General features: G+C 40.9%; 1 protein-coding gene across 2 annotated transcripts in view; it reads right to left on the bottom strand.

The window, feature by feature from the left end:
* Window positions 1-20,450, bottom strand: part of SPATA18 (spermatogenesis associated 18) — a 106,758-nt gene extending 86,308 nt beyond the window's left edge. The window contains exons 1-12 of one of the 2 annotated variants that reach the window (XM_050337845.1): window positions 20,175-20,450; window positions 18,103-18,208; window positions 17,876-17,991; window positions 16,424-16,545; window positions 15,007-15,141; window positions 14,125-14,359; window positions 12,972-13,130; window positions 12,235-12,410; window positions 10,178-10,301; window positions 9,760-9,828; window positions 8,910-8,949; window positions 6,514-8,457 (exon numbers count right to left, since the gene is read on the bottom strand). In XM_050337845.1, the coding sequence (XP_050193802.1) occupies window positions 8,447-8,457; window positions 8,910-8,949; window positions 9,760-9,828; window positions 10,178-10,301; window positions 12,235-12,410; window positions 12,972-13,130; window positions 14,125-14,359; window positions 15,007-15,141; window positions 16,424-16,545; window positions 17,876-17,991; window positions 18,103-18,208; window positions 20,175-20,261 (1,380 nt within the window). In that variant the 5' untranslated portion in view covers window positions 20,262-20,450 and the 3' untranslated portion in view covers window positions 6,514-8,446. Of the gene's footprint in view, window positions 1-6,513; window positions 8,458-8,909; window positions 8,950-9,759; window positions 9,829-10,177; window positions 10,302-12,234; window positions 12,411-12,971; window positions 13,131-14,124; window positions 14,360-15,006; window positions 15,142-16,423; window positions 16,546-17,875; window positions 17,992-18,102; window positions 18,209-20,174 lie in introns of those variants that run through there. The other variant, XM_050337844.1, reaches the window with a different exon arrangement.
* Window positions 20,451-20,516: the final 66 nt, after the last annotated feature.

Below are 20,516 nucleotides of genomic sequence, written 5' to 3'. Positions count from 1 at the left end.
CAGGACCATCCCTAAGAAACACACCATGTGCCCAAGAGTATCATCCAAATGCTTCTTGAACTACGTCAGGTTTGGTGCTGTGACCACTTCCCTAAGGAGCCTGTTTCAGTCCCCAAACACCCTCTGGGTGAGGAACCTTTTTCTGATTTCCAGTCTTCCCTGACACAACTTCAGACCATTCCCCTTGGATCCTGTCACTGGTCCCCACAGATAAGAGATCAGTGTCTGCCCCTCCTCTTCCCCTCACAAGGAAGTTGTAAACTGCAATGAGGTCTCACTTCAGTCTCCTCTTCTCCAGGCTGAACTCACCAAGTGACCTCAGCTGCCCCTCATACAGCTTCCCCTCAGGGCCCTTCACCATCTTTGTTGCCTTCCTTTGGACGCTCTCTAACAGCTTAATGTCTTTCCTATATTGTGGCATCCAAAACTGCACACAATACTCAAGGTGAGGCCACACCAGTGCAGACCAGAGTAGGACAACCCCCTCCCTCAGCTGGCTGGTGATGCCTTGCCTGATGCCCCCCAGGACACGGCTGGGCCTCCTGGCTGTCAGGGCACTGCTGACTCATGTTCAACTCACCAGTGACCAGGATCCCCAGGTCCCTTTTCATGGCACTGTTTTCCAGTCTTGAGGCACTAGTTTAAAATACACTCTTTATTCAGCCTAATCAAAATGGACATGTTATTTAGATTGCAGTTAGTCATTCCTGAAATTTCTATCTAGGTGAGAAAAATATATGCTACTAACTGGTATTAATCAACTGAAAGCAGTTACATTCAAAACTTCATACACATTTCATTCATTTAAATAGCTGAATTATTTGAAAACATTACTACTTTAAATCACAAGTTCTTCAGGTTGAGCAATACACCATACAGTGTCTGGAAAAGAAAATAATACTCATATTTCTATCTTAAAGGACTGGGACAGCTCTATCTGTGTCTGGTTTTAGTTGGATACATTTCTACCCAAATTACAGCAGCATGAAGAAATAACTGGGTTTCCTTTTCTGAGCACAGGTGTGATGTTCAGGATAAAGTTGAAGGCCTAACAGTGTGCCTTGGGGAGAACTTTGAGTGAACCAGCTAATAAGTTCACACGCCCTCATGTCAGAAACTCACCTCAGGCTGAAGAGCAAATCATACACTTGAGATGTGCAAAGACTTCTAAAGAACATTCAGTTTCTGACTGAGGCATAAAATCATGCATAAAGGTTTGTGAAGAGGCACAGATTTTCATTTCTTTAATACAAATTTAAACTATTTAATGGTACAGTAAGAAAATCATTGTGCATTTAACACCAATCAAAAATGGCTGATGAAGCTGAAAGACAATGGAACTTTATTGGATGATAAACTTTTGCAGTACGTAGATGTAATACAAAAGTAAAGTTAAAGGTATCCCATCCTGGAAGATGTACAGGCATATATCTTCCAGGGAAAATTTTAATAATTTTTGTCCTTCACATTTACTTTCTTCAGGCTGTGGAGTAATTTTGCCTTAACTTACCACTCATCTCCAAAGCCTCCTACAAGACTGAAACAGCATCACAGCTCAGTGCCAGTGAGATTAGGTGGGAGGAATCCACCACCCTGCTGCTCTCAACTTTGTCTCCTATGCTGGGAGAATCTAGTCAAGACAATTTCTGAACTTAAATCTTCACTGTGCAGTAGCAAATTTAGCTGAGCATTTATCCTCATTATCTGCTAGCTCTGCACAATGTTTGAGCTGCAAACATTGAAGAGCAAAGACTGAAGATATTTTGATTACATTGTATTTTCCCTGAAATGGGTGTTAAATATCCACATGTTTACACTGACTCTGGGACAGCTTTGAATTGAGACAGACAACATCAGCCTTCAGAGGGCTGACATGCAGGAGAAATTCTCCAGCAATCTCAAAATCTCTCACAAACATGTTCTACATTAACACCTTAGCCCAAAGGTAGTGCTTTTTTACATCCATGCAGTCTCACTTCTGCCAGTACAATCTGCAAAGAGTTTAAATTGGCTCAAAATCTAGCCTTCTTTTTCCTGGTATTAACACTTTCACTATGATCATACTGTTCTAAAACTATTTTGTAGTAGAAGTCTTACTGGCTTTTTGACATCTATTAGAATTCACCCTTATTATTTCTACTTTGCTGTATTTACAAGTATGGCATTATCCAGGCTCGTGATTTAGAGGGGAAGAAAAATCTTAAGACAAAATAGCAAGTCACAGATTTCACATTCATGATCCGTTCTTTTATAGGGTCTTACAAGCAACTGCAGAAGTCCCTTTTTCTAAGTTACTTTGCATTTTCAGGTTAATGCCATATAATCTTTATTAGTATGCATTCTCTACACTGCTGAGAATAAAAAGCAGCACAGGAGCTGTTAGTGTCTAATTTGACACAAAAAGCAATCTTCTATCTGACCTATAGATTTAATTGGCTATAAATAAGCAGTGCAGGCAACCAGTACAAAACAGTATATTGCAAAAAAAAAACAGACTATGGGCTGTAGAGTACAACTGAGAGGAGTAAGGTTTGTTTAACTGTTACCATGCTGTGGACTGAGTTTTTATTTTTCTGAAAACTGGTTTGCTCTGCTTTGAAACATTATGAAAAAAATCATCCTAGTGCTGTTTTCTCGCTACCAAAACAAGTCATGGCTGTGGTTTCATTGGTTTTCTCTTTTCCTATGAGACTAACTCGTTCTCCAGGCACTTGCTGGGGGAGTAAGATGAGATGGTCCACCAAACACTGTGAATTTGTATTACAGTAATTTTAGATCTTTCAGAATACTAGTTCCTAGTGGCATCACCAGTGTGTGCAAATCTTGAAATACCCTGCCTCTCATGCTTGTCAAGAAAAACATACACCCTTCGTGTAGCCTGAGCTTTCTCACGGTTGGTATGGAAACAGGTTTTCCATAACACAGACAAGTCTTGGTAATTATATGCAGAAGACAAATATACACCCTATTTGTTTTTAAACTACATCTCTTTGGCCCTTGGTAATTACAAGGTTTTGAGAAAATCTTCCATTTTTTGTTCAAAACCATACTTGGGATATCTAACTGTCTTCTGTTACCACACAAGTTGCAGTTGCTCAGTTTTTCCAGAACTGGGGTGGTTTTAGTCATGAGATCAGTGCTGAAATATGGAGGTTTATTTCAAGATCCATGGCTGTGACTGATAGACTCTTAGAAGAGGAAATATATTGATTTTTATTTTCTCTTGTGACTCTTAGATAACAACAAAGTACATCACATATGTGCGGGTGCCATTGTGCTCCCTTAGTTCAGTCAGAGTAGGTCTGTGAGTAACTCCCTATGCACAGGTTTGTCCTTGTTGGTTACTAATGGGCCTAATTCCAATGAAAATACATCTGTAGAACTGGAGTCAACTCATGGGAACCAATGCTACAGTCTGTCTGAAATCTTTTCCTGTGCCAAAGAGCCTTATGCCAAAATTTTAAGCCACACAAGTAGCGAGGAAGTGTATGAATGTGTAAATCTGCATAAGATCCCTAGAAAGGGATCACAAAATCTGCTCCTGTAACTTCATTTCAAGGACTAAATAGTGTCAGAACTAATAAAAATATTTTTTCTCATATTATTACAGTAGTACGAATGAGATGTCCTGTTCCAGGGCATAGTCTGAATAAATGGATGCAGAAAGGAACTTTTCCTCTTTATATTCCAAAATTGTGGAGATGAATCTGGGAAAGCTGTACGTACCTTTGAAGTATCTCACTGGAATGAGACAGTGGAGTTGGTGAATTACATATCAGCATATGGGAAATCCTATGTTTCTGTGTAAAAACGCAAGCTCCCAAGAAGTTGCTTGTGGGGTTTCTACTTAAGGCTGGTCCTACAGATCAGGTTCTGAGAGAAAGACGTTATCAGTTCTCTCAAAAACAAAAATACTGATATTAAAACAAACATTTACAATGGAAACAAACTATTTAAAGTGCCAGAATAAAATCACAGAATCACAGAGTGATTTAGGTTGGGAGGGACCTTAAAGATCATCTCATTCCAATGCCCCTGCCATTAGCAGGGACATCTTCCGTCAGACCAGGTTGCTCAGAGCTCCATCCAACCCGGTCTTAAACATTTCCAGGGATAGGGTGTCAACAACTTCTCTAAACAACCTGTTTCAGTGCCTCACCACCCTCACAGGAAAGAACGTTCTTCCTAAAATCTAATCTAAACCTATCCTCCTTCAGCTTAAGGCCATTTTACTTTGTCATACCTTTACTGTCCTTATAAAAAGTCCCTCTCCAGCTCTCTTGAAGGCTCCCTTTAGGTACTGAAAGGCCACAATGAGTTCTCCCCAGAGCCTTCCTTCTCTTCTCCAGGCTGAACAACACCAGCTCTCTCAGCTTGTCTTCACAGAAGAGGTGCTGCAGCCCTTTGATCATCTTGGTGGCCCTCCTCTGGACTCCTTACAACATGTCAATGTCCTTCTTGTGGTGGGGTCCCCAGAGCTGGACGCAGTACTCCAAGTGGGGTCTCAAGAGTAGAGTAGAGGGGGAAAATCACCTCACTCAACCTACTGGTCATGCTTCTTTTGATGCAGCCCAGGATGCGGTTTGTTTTCTTTTTTTCAATATAACACTGCAAGTGCATTGCTGAGTCATACTGAGCTTTTGGTACACAAACACCCCCAAGTCCTTCTCCTCAGGGTTAGTCTTGATCCATTCTCCATCCAGCCTGCATTTGTGCTGGGGATTGCCCCAGTGCAGGTGCAGAACTTTGGACTTTGTCTTGTTGAACTTCCAGAGGTTCACAGAGGCCCACTTTTCAAGCCTGTCAAGGTCTCTCTGAATGGCATCCTTTCCCTCCAGCCTGTCAACTGCACCACACAGCTTGGTGTCATTGGCAAACTTGCTGAGCGTCACTCAACCCCACTTGTCCATGTCACAGAGATACTAAGAAGTGCCAGTTCCAATACCAACCCTCAAGGAACACCACTCATCACTGGTCTCCCCATGGACATTGAGCTATTGACCGCAAATCTGAGTGCAACAATCCAGTCAAATTTTTGTTACTGATAAGTCTATCCATCAAATCCATGTCTCTCCAGTTTAGAGACAAGGATGCCATGCAGAACAGTGTCAAATGCTTTGCACAAGTCCAGGTAGATGACATCTGTTGCCCTTCCCTCATCCACCACTGATGTAATCCCATTGTAGAAGGCCACCAGATTTCTCAGGCGTGATATGCCTTTAGTGAAGTCATGTTGGCTGTCACCAATCACCTCATTATTTTCCATGTCCTTTAGCATAGTTTCCAGGAGGATTTGCTCCATGATCTTGCTAGGCACTGAGGTGAGACTGACCAGGCCGTAGTTTCCCAGGTCTTAATTTCCCTTTTTTTTAAATGGGGGTTATGCTTCCTCTTTCCCAGTCAGTGGCAACTTCATTGGACTGCCATGACTTCTCAAATACAGTGGATAGTGGTTTAGCCATATCCTCAGCCAGTTCCCGTAGATGTATCTCACCAGGTCTCATGGACTTGTGGACCATCAGGTTCCTTAGATGTTCTCAAACCCATTCTTCTCCTACAGCAGGCAGTTCTTCATTATGCCAATCCCTGCTTTCACCTTCACTAACTTTGGCAATGTGGCTGGAGCACTTACTGATGAAGACTGAGGCAAAGAAGTCATTGAATACCTCAATCTTCTCCATGCCCTGGGCAACTAGGTCTTCTGTGTCCTTCCTGAGAGGACCCACATTTTTCCCTAGTCTTTCTTTCATAACTGATGCACCTAAAGGAGCTTTTCTTCTTATCCATTATGTCCTTGGCCAGATTTACTTCTGCCAGTTGGTTTAGCTTTGGCTTTAGCTTTCCTAATCAGATCACTGCCTCTCGGGACAATTGCTCTGTATTCATCCTGGGTTACCTTTACCTGCTTCCATCCTTTGTAAGTTACTTGTTTAAGTTTGTCCAGGAGCAACTTGTTCATCCATGCAGGTCTCCTGGCGTTCTTACCCAGTTTCCTCTTTGTAGGGATGCATTGCTTTGGAGCATGGAGGAGACAATCCTTGACTATCATCCAGCTCTCTTGGACTCCTCTTCCCTCCAGGGCTATATCCCACAGTACTCTACCAAGAAGATCCTTGAAGAGACCAAAGTTTGCTCTTCTGAAGCACAGGGTAGTGAGATTGCTTCTGACCCTTCTTGTTGCCCCAAGGATCTCAAACTCTATCCTGTCATGGTCACTGCAGTTCCAGGACCAGGGCTTGGCAGCACAAGGCTGCTCCTGCCTGTCTGAAGCGGGCTTCATCGGCTTGGTCTTCCTGCTCAGGTGGCCTGTAGCAGACACCCACTATAAAATCACTTGGTGGTGTCCTTCAAGTGTTCTCCTGCTGACCTGTACATTCTCTCCAGGTCCTGGGCATCTCTTGGTGGCTCGGACATCTAACTAGTATGAGTGGGATGGCATGTCATCCTGCATCTTATCACTCAAATCTCTTCAGGTCTAATATTTACAATTGAAGTTTAATAAATGCCCACAGTAAGAGATAACTGGACAGGATTTTTTCACTGAATGTTCAACAATGACTAATCTATCAGCATGGCATCAAAGTGCAATAAGTGTGATACTGAAGAGGCCTCAGGCAAATATTTCAAGCCTACAACTACTCTGTGGAACACTTTAGATACACTTTTAGTGCCAAACTGTATTTTTTTATTATATTCATTTCTAAGAAATAATGGACACAAGAATTGTTACTGCCTTGCTAAAGCATGCACACATTCATATATGTCAATAAAGTCCTGGGGATTGGTGAACTATTGGTAGTTTATGACTGCTGTCTCATGAAAACAGGAGATTTCCTCAACCCCTAATGATCTGTCTGTCAGCACCCCAGGAAAGCTGAGATCCTTGTGCCAAATCAATCTGTCAGCATCCTGTTATGGGGACCCTTCAGCAAACTGTCCCACTGGATCAGAGGGTGATTTGACTGTGCTTTTCAGGGATCTAAGCCAATAGCATAAGGGAGTCCCCTCAGTGGGTCTTCTCACTTTATTTGAATGTGTTACCTGCTGCTGGCAACTGTCAGTGCCCGTGAAGGAGCCATTCTAACAGCTTACAGAATAACACCTTTTATTAACACAAAATTGTGACAGGTTAAGGTTTGAAGATTGCCAGTGATAATATCTGACTGGAAAATGTATTTAATGCAATACACAAGCAAGCTCTAATCCAAATAAAAGTATTCAGCACATGTATAGCTCTTACCCAAAGGCATCCCAACAGGGGGAGAAGACAGGTTCAGCCCATTGACTGATCTCAGCAATCACAGTGGAGTCTTCCCTGATTTTCTCCCCATTCTCAACTGACTTTTATACTATTTCCTTATGTTTAGGTGGAGCTTGAGTGACTTTAAAAGCTTTGCTTTTAAAGATACAGTCAAAAAAATAGAGGGTGCATGCCCAGGGTGGAGTAGTCATACCTTGGAGGTGGATAACTTTGGCATGGAGGTGTGTATTAATATTACAATTATGCTTTAATGAAACAACTTCATCCAGGGAGAGAGATTTCACCACAGGGGTTGGCTCAGCAGCAGGACCTCTCCTTTTATCTCCCTGGTTGACAGGTGCTATGCGGTCCTATCAGCTACAAAGTACTGCCATGTTCCTCTCTCCACAAGGATTTCCATGGAGGGAGGCCATGGCATCTCCACTCCGCTCCACCCTCTGTTCCATCCCTCGTAGCAGGTACTTATTGTTGTACAGAGAGTTACCGTGGAGCATGTTGACCACATTCCACCCAGGGAGTAGCAGCTGCGTTTTACCCTACAATTTCTGTACCATTGTAACTTCTGTTAGGATGTGAATATAACTACTTAGTTTCCTCTAATTTTTACCCCCAGAGACCTTCCCACAACTGTTCTGTGCAACTTTGGCATTGTAGTTAGAAAATGCAAAGGACATATTTAAAAGGCTGCTGTGTGAGACCTGCACATCCTTAGGTTATTGCTGTTTTCTAAAATTGTAAAGAAGCACCAAATAATTACCTTGTTTTTAAGTAACAGCTAACCTCAACATTCTACAACATTCGCCATTTAGGTTATATTAAACATCAAGTTTAATCAAAGTTATCAAGGTAAACTGCATCATTTGGAATCTGTGGACAACATTCCAGATGCAATAATTCAATCTCTACCTGCAGGATTACATCATGGGTTCCTCAGTGTTTTGCAAATTTTGCCAAATGATCATGATACTGTATTGCATGCCCCTTTTTTTTTAATTGGAAGGGTCAAATTAGTTTCTCAAATTACATATAAGCCTTCTATAATTCTAAAAAACACACTGAACACAAACTCCATTTGAAGTGACAATTGCCATTCATATTATTGAGAGATTTGAGGTATTCCTGAAGAGAATAGGCACCAGTGAAGTTGTTCAATCCAGATGTACTGAACCACAGGAACATATTTAGTTAACAACACCCTATGGAAGAAAAAGGTACATTTCAGTACAACTATATTTTCTAAATCTCTAAATTGGCTTGGCTTCAAGATAGGCACACATTCATACTGTCTGAAATCCCTCACCTCACTGTCACCACTTAGCTATCTCTTTGGAATTTGAAAGGCATGGAGCCAGCAGGTGTCAAGCTGTCTCTTGTGTAGGGAAGGCAGCAAGTTTTACTTACTATAGAACTGGCCACAGTGAAGGCAACCAGCAGAGAGAACTCATGACAGTGGTCTTAGTAGTCCTCCTCTAAGTCAGAAATTTCAGCCTTTTTCCACACACACAAAAGAAAGGGACTATCCATTTTAAAAATAAGGCTTGGACAAGTATTTAAAAGACCTTCAGCATGTTATTTTGTCTCTTTGCTTAATCATTCAAAGACTTAGTGTGAAAGCCATGAGTCACTATGAACTAATATGCCCACTTACTTCTGCTCCTCAGTGGTGAAAAACTGCGGCTTCGAAACGACTGCAAGACAAACAGAAAGGACACTCAGGTGTGCTAAAAAACTGCATCAAAGAAAACCACCTGGGGACCCATCAACATTCAGAAAATTTGCACATGTCTATCAGTGCAGCTCCGCTGCTACGAAGTCAAGTTCAACTACTTTCTAGTTTTTTCACACCCCACACATGCACAAAAAAGTGAGCCATATCCAAAGCCTCCCAGATTTTCAATATTCACATTTTAAGTTGAGGGCACCCCTGGCAATTTAATAAGACGGGATAACAATTACAAAAATATGTGTTTTTTACAGAAACAATTAAAAATGTTGTGTAACTATACCATACACAGAACTCTGCTAAGGTTTCACATATCAGTACCACCTCAGTTATTTCCCTCCTGCTCACCCTACAGTTATTTTCTCTTCCACTGCGATATTAGAGAGTAAATTCAGGTTACTAATTCCAGGAGGCACAAACTATGTGCTGTATATGTATTGCAAGATGACTAAAACATTTCCAAACGATGCAGTTAGTTATTCTGAAGGGTACTGACGCAAGGGGAAGTAGGAGCGAATCATTATGAGATACTGTATGAGAAGTAGATCATAGTTAAATTCTCAGAATTATCAACTGTGTATCTCCACTGGTCACTGTACCAGGCAATAACTACCTGTCAGTTCAGCTTCACCTCATTCAAGACCTTCAAGCAAAGGCATTTATTCCCAATGTTAAAATGTACATGTGGCACATCAGCATTTTTAATAGGTTGCCTACATTCCTAGTTAAAATACTTGATGTTGTTAATACTATAAGCATTCAAGCTGAGGCTTACGTGACTAGACAGAAGACGGCGGGTGCTACAGCTGCAGCTTCTGCTTCTAATTTTACTTCTGCGGAAGCACTACAAGAGAAGAGTTTGACAAATCTCTTTAGAGAGAGAGGGTTTAATAAAGACAGACTCTGCAAGAAGACTTGCCATGCTGGAGAAAAGGCTTGAGGACAGAGAGGAAACACTGCAAACATTCTCCTTAGAACAGGGTCTGCCAACAATCACACATCTGCATAATTAATACATTAAGGAAAATGGAACTAGTCATCCTAAATACAGGATGAGGCACTAAAACCTAACTGATACTGGACATACAACTCCACCCACACAGGGAACAGTTAAGAACTTATCTTTTTAAATTTTAAAAACAGTGCTGAAACCCAATGACTTCCCTTAACATAATCCTTAAGAAAATACGTACCAGAGACACTCTTTTAGTGACTACCTCTCCCTTCACAATTACGACACCATCTTCCACCAGAGCAGGCCATACGTGATAGGCCACAAAGGCAGCTGTGAAATCTGAGTCAGGACTACGATAGTACCTGTTGAAACACAGAGTACAAGAAATGTCTGCATAGAAGTGCCAAAAGATAAATATGTTTCAAATCATAAATGCTGATAAAAAGCAGAATTCTAGCTACAGCTCTGATATCTTCCTTGACAATTTTTCCATCTCTCAAAAATATGTATTCTTTAAGTGATCCTGTAAAGGAAATGCAGTTGTAGGACATATTTAGCAGGACCTACTGTTTACTTGTACTGACAGGCACTCCAATAAAGCCATCTCACACTTCAGAAGACCAGTAAGATCATATTTTTGCATAAGCCAAATACAAGCCGGGGCCCCTGTGTCCACTGACATATCAAATCTTCTGAGCAGCAATTTGGCAGGCATAGTCATCCCATCTTCCTGAAATATCTTGCTAAAACAAGACCCCTATAAAGGATATTATAGAAATATTCTATCTCAACTATAAAGGTACATCTTAGTATCTTATGAGACATGAGGCAATTTTATTAGCAAAATCCTCAGATATTGACAACAAAACTGTGACATTTTAGCTAAGAAAAATTAATTCAAAGGCCTATGTTAACATACCAGTACCATATCTTATTGTTACCTCAATAAGTCTGGAATATTGGCTAAATAATGACGTCTCTGGCTTTGTGGATTCAAACTCAAAACAAATACCAAATAACAGAAGTAAAAAATCGCAATGCATCTACACTTCAGTAATGTATTACAACAGCAAGGTATATAAAACAATATTGTTAACATAGGCATGAAGTAAGGTATAGGGTATGATGAGGTTTGGGCGGCCCTTTATAGAATGGTATCACACATAGATATCTTAATTTCTACAAGTTTTGCTCCATCTCTGTGTACCACGTATACGCACTATACATGTAAACATACATATGCCACATTTATCTGGATAGATGGATAGACAAGCGTATGTGTCTCCTGCAGCAGCACATAAAAACACATTACATTTGTTTTTTGAAGGCCACACACAGCAAGTAGGTGGAGAAAGCATTCCCAGACTATATCATAGCGTTGTTGCCTCCTTAATTCAGCCAATAGCTTTGGGTATAACTAACTGCCCAGTATTTGAGTATAGCTAACTGCCCAGTATTCGGACAGGAGGATCATTAAGCAGTCCTGTATGACTTTGCACTTTCCTGTTGAAAGGCTACTTTCATCTTCTCTATTTCTTTCATTGGCTTCTCAAGCACTTCCTCACTTGTGTTCCAATCTATTTTAAATTACTATTAGAGACTTCTTTATTGATCCAGGTGGTTTTTTGCTTTTGAGAGGTTTGGGGGTTTTTTTGAGCTGTAAGTCCCAATAATTTTCTAGAAGGCATGGAAGCACCCTACAGTCCCCTAGCAGCTAACAAAGCAGCCAGCCCTGACTCTATAGAAAAAACAGTGTTATGGTGTGATTTTTTTTAAATTAAATTCCCTTTTTTAAAAGTCATTCTTCTTTCTGCTCAGCTCTAAACCAGAAGAGATAGGAGCATATTAGTATTCATATGCTGAACAGGAGCCACAGCCTAGAGGTCGCAGCAAGCACACTGATGATCCTGGTAGCAGATACCAATTGCCAGATGACTTTTACACGATAGGTCAGAAAGGAGGAACAAAGATACAAACATTTGTTAAAAGGCAGGTAGAGACTAAACAGGGAAAGGAAAGCTGATAATAATTTTCCTCTTAAATGATAAATTAAATATGCTCTAGAGAATGAAGTTTATCCACAAAATCACTCTGCTGTTCATTAAAAAAAACAAACTGTTATACACTATCATAAAACCTTAACAACATACCAAATTAACTACAGATGAGCAATATTTGACCAAAATTGATGTTTATCAATCTTGAACCTTTATATTAATTAGGGAACAAGTAGACTATACAACCTGGTGGATCTCTTTAATTGTAAGAATCTGACTGAATTTTAAGAGTTCTTACTTGCTCTCATTGAAAAGTTCTCCATCAATACCGAAGGCAACATCAAGAGGAGGAACGAGTGTCTGCATTGAAAAAGCCAAACAGCACAACTCCTGAATCAAAGTGCTGAGTACAATGAAATCGATTTCTGGTGGAAATGAAATCTTTGGGTTGATGTTCATGGAGCGAATTACTTCCTGAAAAACATATTTGAGTAATTTTCACTCACTAACAATTTTATTCACAGGAAAGTATGGAAACCCTTCCTAAATATGCCTCTCAGCTTTCTACATTTAAAAATTAGTATCAGAACCTCACAGTAATGTTGCCTTAGACTATTCCAGAAAATAATAGCTTTAGAAAGAATGTACTGTTATTTTAGAAATAAAATATCAGCTACATTATTGGCATAAATCTTAGGAAGGAGATGTAGCTTTTCAGTAGAAAACAAAATTCAAGAAAAATGTGAAATTTACCTCACATTTATTTCATTAAGACAGTTACACTGTATTTTCCCAAAAATATTATTCTTGCAGACAGAGAAATTCTAGTCACAGACAAATAAAACAAGCAATTACTAGCCCATACTTATACCAGTCCTAGCAATATTATTTTGGAAAGTACACTGCTATGAGACAAAGTCCATAGGATAATGTTTTTTCTTCTTCAGGTTACAGTGCATTTCTAGTTTACTCATTCTGAATTTAACAGCTCCTGAAATAGATCAACATGTCACTTCAAAACTGTCTTTGACCTACCTTGACACTGGCATAAACATCATACTCGTCCTTGTGGCAAACTATATAATCTAGCACAGCATCTTCAAGTGACTCAGGCCCCGAGTGACCTAGAGATAGAGCCTCTTTTACATGTATTTTGAACTTCCAGTAGGCCATCTTTGCTGCATAAAAAGATTCCTGCAAACATAAAGAACATCTAGTCAAATCTAGGAGACTGAAATTAATTTTTTATCAGTTATCTGAGAAAATCAACTTAAGCCAATATCATCATCATAAGGAGGAATAAAAAACATTGCTGTAAAAAGCAAAAGTTAACTCATCTGGAAGGAATTCTCTGACTGAGTGTAACTTCTTTGCAGAAGACAGGATTGAAAAGATTCCTGTCTAACCATCTATATTTGCACAGGATTCCACCACACACTCATGATCAATACAACGACATTCAAAGATATCAAGAGCAATAGCATTTTACATGCCATAGCCTAACACATTAGACAGGAGCACTTCTTGTTTGTCACAAAAAAAGGTAAACTGAATGACAGTTGGAAAAAACCTTCAATAAGTTAAATGTGCTTGGGATCACACACATTAAGAGACACACTGTCTCTCTGACTCAGGTATGTAATAGGTCATTTTTATAGAAAGGAAGATTAAGTACAGAAAAATACGAAAAGTAATTTCTTCAGACTGAGCTCATAGTAAATATGAGGTATGTAGGTAGTTTCAAGGGATCCAACAAAACTAGAAAAGCACATAGCTAAGGCAAGAGGGAAGCATGCTATGGAAAGATTGTTATCTTTGTAGTGTTGTGGTATATAATGTAGTATTCCCAAAAGAATTCACCTAAATATGGCAATGTTGATCAGTGCAGGAATCAGCTACTTTTCAGAGCCATTCAGTCTTCTTATACACTCCTTTTAGTATCTGTACTATAGATCACTGACTCTGTTCCAGTCTTGGGACAGGTCAGTCAAGACACTAAATCAGGAGTTCAATGTAGAAGTGTGAGGGGAAGAAAGAAAAATCAACAAGAAAAAAGGATGAAAAGTTTTCTTCCCTGTACTTGAATGTACTAAAAATGCTGATTTATCCCCAATTTAGTCCAGTGTACATGTAATATTTTATAAAACATTTCAGGTCTGTAAAATAAGAAATATTATTTCTTTCTTACCACAGCTGCGGTGTATATTATCCTCTGCACCATCTCCATGTCACTGATGTAAGTCCTCAAGAGGGTCTCTGCGTCGAAGCGTTCCTGAGCGTAAATGAAACCAAAGCGAGCCACCAGGCAGGCGCGACGGGAAGCGTTGATGTGCCTGGCTCGGCCGGGTGACCAGCTCTTGGGGCGAAGGGAACGCTGTGACCTGGCCCCGCTGCGCCTGTAAGGAGAGCGGCTCCGTGCGAGCCTACAACAGACATGGGAAGAAGCTTGAGGTCACTTCACCATCCTCAGACGTTTTTCCCCTGTGCAGAATTTTGCATCATATTTAATTTTTATCAAGGTGAACTAAGATTTTGAGCCAATGCAATTAGAGAAGCTGCAGCTGTTTAGTCTAATATGAAGGCATTTGTGTCGATACATTTTATGGGCTAAAGTACAAACAGTAAAACTAAAGTATTTCCTAAAGTGTGTACAGACAAGCACTTTGTTCTGGGGAAACACACTTCTAACCACTAATATATTGGAGATTTCTTCCTCTTTCTGTACTTTGAAGTCAAACAAGTAAGAATATAACAAGTTCTGCTCTGTAAAGGTACAGTGTTCAAAGAGGACTCATCAACAAAAAAACCCTAACCATTTCTTTTTATTCCATACAGTTGCTGTCAACGTATTTTTTTAAAGCCGCATTATTTGCAGCTTTGTCTAAAACTTAACTGTCTTAAATTCAAATATTTGGGCACTAGGAGCAATCAGCCAGAGTTTTTGTTTCCTCATAAAAAAGTGTAAAAGTTTAGCTTTTGTTTATATTTCAGTTTCAAATGAGGAGGGAGTTTATGCTACGTAACAAGAACAATTTCTATAATCCAGTGACTTGTCTAATAACACCTCTACCTGCTCTGGAGAACAGACTTTTGGGCATCCAGGATAGTAATCTCATCCCGCAGCATTTGAATTTGCTGCTCATAGTCATTCAGACGCTCCAACTTCTTCAGGGCATCCTCCTCTTCGGCACGGGAAGTGCTCAGGCTTAATCACACAGAATAAAGTCAGTCACAAGATGTCCTTCTACCAATGTAAACCATCTGTCAATTAATCCTCACCATCAAACAAAAGGAGAAGAAAAAGAGGAAAATTTTTGAGCAAACTCCTTCTGCTGAAATAGAGGAAAAATCAAGAGTTCAAAAAGCATACTCCAAAGCAGACTCTTAAAAACGTAAAAGTATACTGTAGCAGAGAGTGGACACACTACACTCTGTGTTACAGGAGATCATTCCCTAATGATTCCTCTCCTGCTGGCCCCAAGAGAAGTAGTGTTTCTTAAACACCGGCAGACAACCAGATAAGCAAGTTTACCTTCTGTCCTTTACTCTTACTTAGTATTAAAAAGTATCTCAACCTCTCTGCTTTCCCTCCCAATACAGGTATTACTGTTGTTTTCTCTTTGCAAAAGTGAGGTGTGGGGTGGAAAGGTGCTTTCTATTTACTTTGAAGTTATTCAGTCTGTCCCTTTCTTTACTGAAGGATCCTGGTGAGATTTTTGAGGACCTGAACCAATGAAAGCTGTAACACTTATCAGCCAGCAAGCTTCCTCTTCTGGCTTTTTAAGGAGCAGGCTGACCGAGAGGACCACAGTAACAAAGAGCTAAGAGGAAAGACTGTCCAATCCCATGGACATCCTTAGTCAGCTCCTTCAGGAAGGACTTCTAGCTGAGTACTAGTAAAAAGAGGGCTAAAGAATTCTACTATAAAGAACAACTCAGAAAGAAAAGTAGATTTGGAAAGATGAGTTCTAAAGGTAGGTATGGGGAAAATTCAAACTGATATTCTTGGAAACACTTCATAAGAACATGAAATTACATCACTTACTGTGCTGACCCAAGACCTGTGAACATTCATTGTTCTCATGCTAATAGGATGCACAAGAATGTATGTCTGCCACTTGGAGCTATCTCTAAAATGGCCCTGAACTGGCATTAACCACACAGATTTGTATCTGAAACAATTTAATCATTTTGAGACTGTAGTGCTCCACAAAGTATGTTTTATGCAATTAGGCAAAAACAGTTCAGTCCCAGTCACTTATCAAACCCTATCAAGTCAATTTATAAATGTGTGTATGACTATCACTTGTAGCCCACTCTGGATACATATATCCACAATACAGAGCCTAGATACATTTTGAAGCTCTGATTTTAAGTCAGACATGAAACATTTTACAAATTTCCATCAGTATTTAGATGTCAAGAGAAAAATGTGGTTTGTTGAAAAACAAAAAGCAACCAAAAAGAATTGCATTTAATTTCCCTACTCTTGTTCCATCTGGTTGATCTGCAGACGAGTTGAAGTCAGTTTTTCCTCCAGGTCTTTCAGTGGACAAGTCTCAGGGGTGGTGTCCAGTTCTTTCAGCTGCATCTCACTCCCAACCGAATCCTACTAGGAAACACCAAGTCCCACTGTTTGAATGTACTACCTTACAGAATCCCTCAGCAACATACCAGGGCATTATTAGCAGATGTATTTCTAAAGATTTCAGTAATGACCATCTCTAAAGACACTGAGAACAAAAGCAATCGCGTGCCTTCTAGAGACATAAGCAATGCCTTCCAGGCACACCAAACAGAAGCTCATCTATGTTAAGAAAAATATTCACTTCTTTTATACCTCACGATAGAACTTCTGGAAGGTCTGCATATGCAGGTTTACTGCTTGTATACACATCATCAGAATAAAGTATTTTGCAGATGTGTTGCACAGTTAGTCAACTTCTGATTGGTTATAACATCAACTCAAGTAAACTTTTTGGTAATTCGTGTACACAAAGTAACAGAAAAAGTTATTAGAACAGAGGAGGTAAGTATTGTCATTCCAGAAAGCACACAACTACACATGCAGTTCTGTCTTTAACAATCTGTAAAGTTGCCTGATTCTACTGGAATTAAATAAGTAACTGTGTAGCAGGCTCTTCTTTAGATTTTGAATGTCACATGCAATGACAAATCTGTAACTGGTACACCTGGTGTACTGTCATTTAATAACATCATTATTTTATATTTTGTGGGGGTTTGGTAGAATCCTGCTCCTGCATTATACTAGAATCTGACTCTAAAGGGATATCACTTTTCATTTGTCCTTATTTTAATTGTTAAATATTTTGACAGAGAGGGTATAAAAATGAGAAATTAGAAAACATGGAGACATCACTGTCAAATCTCAGGATTCTGAGTATTTTCCCACAGTCTACGTTAGCCAATGTTCCTATTTTCTTTCAAAGCAGAAAACCACAACAGATCCATCTTTTCTGCCAAACTATTAGTTCTACAATCCTTTCACTAAATATCACATACATACTAACTCCAAATATCACGGCAGGAACACGGTGGTATCATGATAGACATGAGCACTTTTTATTTAACCCTTCTGGAAATAATGTTAAGATAGTCCAAGACCTTTTTCTTCAAAAAAAATAAAGGGAGTTCACAGACTACTGTATGGAGTTGATGCACACCTTCAGTTTATATGTGTATTTCCACATAGTGTCAGGTTTTTCTAATACGGATATGGCATAAATGTTTCTATGATGTCTCTGCATATGTAAACACAGCAAATCTTTACTCTCCATAGGTGTCTCCACGAGCAACTAAGAACGTGTGACATTAAGCAAAATCTGGTAGGAAGGTTATTATTAACGAAAGTCATTAAAGTTCTTCTGCAGGTATAAAATCACATGGTTCTATTCCCTTAAAATAAATTTCTTACATACCTGAGTGACAGTGAGGTTGTTCTCAAAGGTCTTTCCTGAAGTAGAACAGTAATAGCAAGTCCCTAGCTGTGGCAGGAGACGGTTTTTTATTGTTTCCGCACCTTCACTATTACCATCTAAGAAAATACATACATTAAGAAATTGTGAGAATACTTACAGAAAGACCCAGAGTTGGAAAAAATGTCACATGTGAAAAGTGTTAGTAATTAAACAAGGCACTGATTTACCTTCTCGAGATGTTTCATTGAGAATTGTGAAGAGTTGTTTTTGAATCGCAGTGTTCAGTTCTAATATTTCACAGCATCGGTTCAGATTCTCACCAGAGGAATTAACCTGTAAATTAATGTGTTTTACTACATCTATGTGGGTTTTCTTACTTCAAGTTATTCCTGTTATGATCATGACATTTTTTCTCTTATAATTACATTTTCACAACCTTTTTCTCATATTTTAAGGTTCACATTGTTAACAAGCAAACAAACAAGACATCAGGACTTCTATCACCCAGTTAATCCACTGCTTGAGAAAACTTACTTCCTTCCCCATTCATAAAGAAGTTGCAACCACAAATGCCTCTAAAAAGAAGAATCATAAGAATTGTGGTGGATGAAAAATAAAACATATTAGTCTAAAATCTGGTTTTCCATATTAGCTAAAATAATACATATAAGGCCATTCTCTTGTTTTGTCAGCAGTCACGAGGCCTCCATGCAATTTCATCTGATTTTTAAGAGTTAGAAACTGAAACAAATACCACTGAAGAAGGGGGAAAGTCCAAAACTACACCTAGGAAACAGCAAAATGACACCACTTTCCGCAAATGCAATTTTGAAAAGCAGTAGGATACTACTGCACCTGCCAGGAGAACACATACTTCGTACCTGCTTCCTTAATCTTTATCTGTAACCTGCGTATCACCTTCCACATAGATCACCCTGTAGGTTTTCAGGCTCTAATGACTCCATATGGTTTTTACAAGCTTCCAAAACAGCTGAAATTCCCACTCATTCCCCTGTCAGCTTGCATTTTGATTGCTGCAACATGCTTTCCTCTGGCCTCAGGGAGCACAGTCAACCTGCTCACCTCTACCAGAACACGGCTGCAAAGTGCATTTTTCCAGCTCATTACAGCGACATAACACCCATGGTGCTTCCATCTGCCACCTCCTCTTTTTCTGCACCAGCAGCCTGAAACTGTTCATGTTCATTGCCCAAGACCTCAGAGACTACCCGCAACTCACTTATCACAGAGAATTCAGTTCCCACTACTGCTCAGCCCTCCCGAGGTCTACCTGCACCATCCATTTGCAAGATTATAAAACTCATGCCACTGCTCTTCCTCCTCTGGCATTCTCTGTGGTACCTTCACCAGCTACTCTCAAAATACTTAAAATTGTTTTTTGCCACGAATCCCGCAGAGAGTTACCCTGGCTATTAACATGCTGCAACTCCTACCTACCACAAAGTAAAAAAACAAACAAAAATTGATTTCCCTTGAAAAAGCTGCATCTCTGCTCAGCACCTTTTCTTACCAACCATAGTACACAGAAGGTGGTTACAGGCTCATGGCCAAATCAACTATCCGCCTCCTGAAGCTAATGAAACCTAGGGATGCACGAGTGAGACCTCTGTCAAAAATTTTTTCCACTGAGAAAAGTCACAGTTGTGAAGTCTCAGGTTCCTTCAACTCATCTTTCCCTAAGTTTACACCTTCTCTACTGCTTCTACTGTTGCACCTCCTCAGTGCCCCGTCACCGCTTACTCCTCCGTGCAGGAGCCACCTGCAGCCTTCTCACCCACACCCGAAACTCTTCCCTCCCACCCCATTCCCCCCTACAGAAGCCCTTCGGCAGCCGTGCTGTCTTGCAGCAGCCTCTTAGCTCTAACAGGTTTCCCACTCAGAAGAGCTGGATGCTGGATAACTCGTTCGCACTTTCAGCACCCTTTTTCCTCACGTTCTCCTGACTGTTCCCGGGCTACGAGCGATAGCTTTTTCACACACCCTGACCCGCGCTCCTTCCAGCTCCTGGTCTCCACCGTAACGCTCAGCTCTGCTCCAGACACAGCCAGTGCCGCTCAAACCTCCTTTTTAACCTCCAACTCTTGCTTTCAGGGAGCCTTGACACGGTGAAAAAGCCAAACAGGTGAAGCTGGAAGTGCTTAAAAGGTGTTGGAACCGCGATAACCGTGTGCGCGTGCGGGGCAGCATTCCCAAACCAGCCTCTGGGACACCGAGCGGCGGCTGCTCCGCGTCCCGCCGTCACCGCGGGAACCCGGCCCCGAGGAGCGGCAGCACCCACCTCATAGTCCTGCTGCCAGCTCTCCAGTTTCTCCTGCAGCTCCCGGGCGCTGCCCGTGCCCACCAGATCTCTTAAGCCCTCGGCCATGGCCAGCGGTCAGCTCGCTCCCGGGGATGGTGCGGGACGTGTTGCGCTGATTCCTCTGTCCCTCCGGGAGCCGCTCCTCGGGCGGCGCGGGTGGAACGAAGATGTTACAGCCGGCCCGGACACTGTGCCCTGTGCTGGGCCGCGGCAGCCGCGGTGGTGACGCGCGGGCCGGCCCGTGGCGGCGGCGGTGTCTCGGCAACGCTGCGGGCGGGGGGGGGGCCCGTGGAGCGGGACCGGCCCGCGGCCGCCGGGCGG

The sequence above is a fragment of the Myiozetetes cayanensis genome, unplaced genomic scaffold (assembly GCF_022539395.1).
Source record: "Myiozetetes cayanensis isolate MyiCay16 unplaced genomic scaffold, myiCay2020 scf7, whole genome shotgun sequence".
NCBI classification, from domain to species: domain Eukaryota; kingdom Metazoa; phylum Chordata; class Aves; order Passeriformes; family Tyrannidae; genus Myiozetetes; species Myiozetetes cayanensis.
Note: the sequence above shows the minus strand (reverse complement) of the source record. Positions and strands in the feature narration are given on the sequence as shown.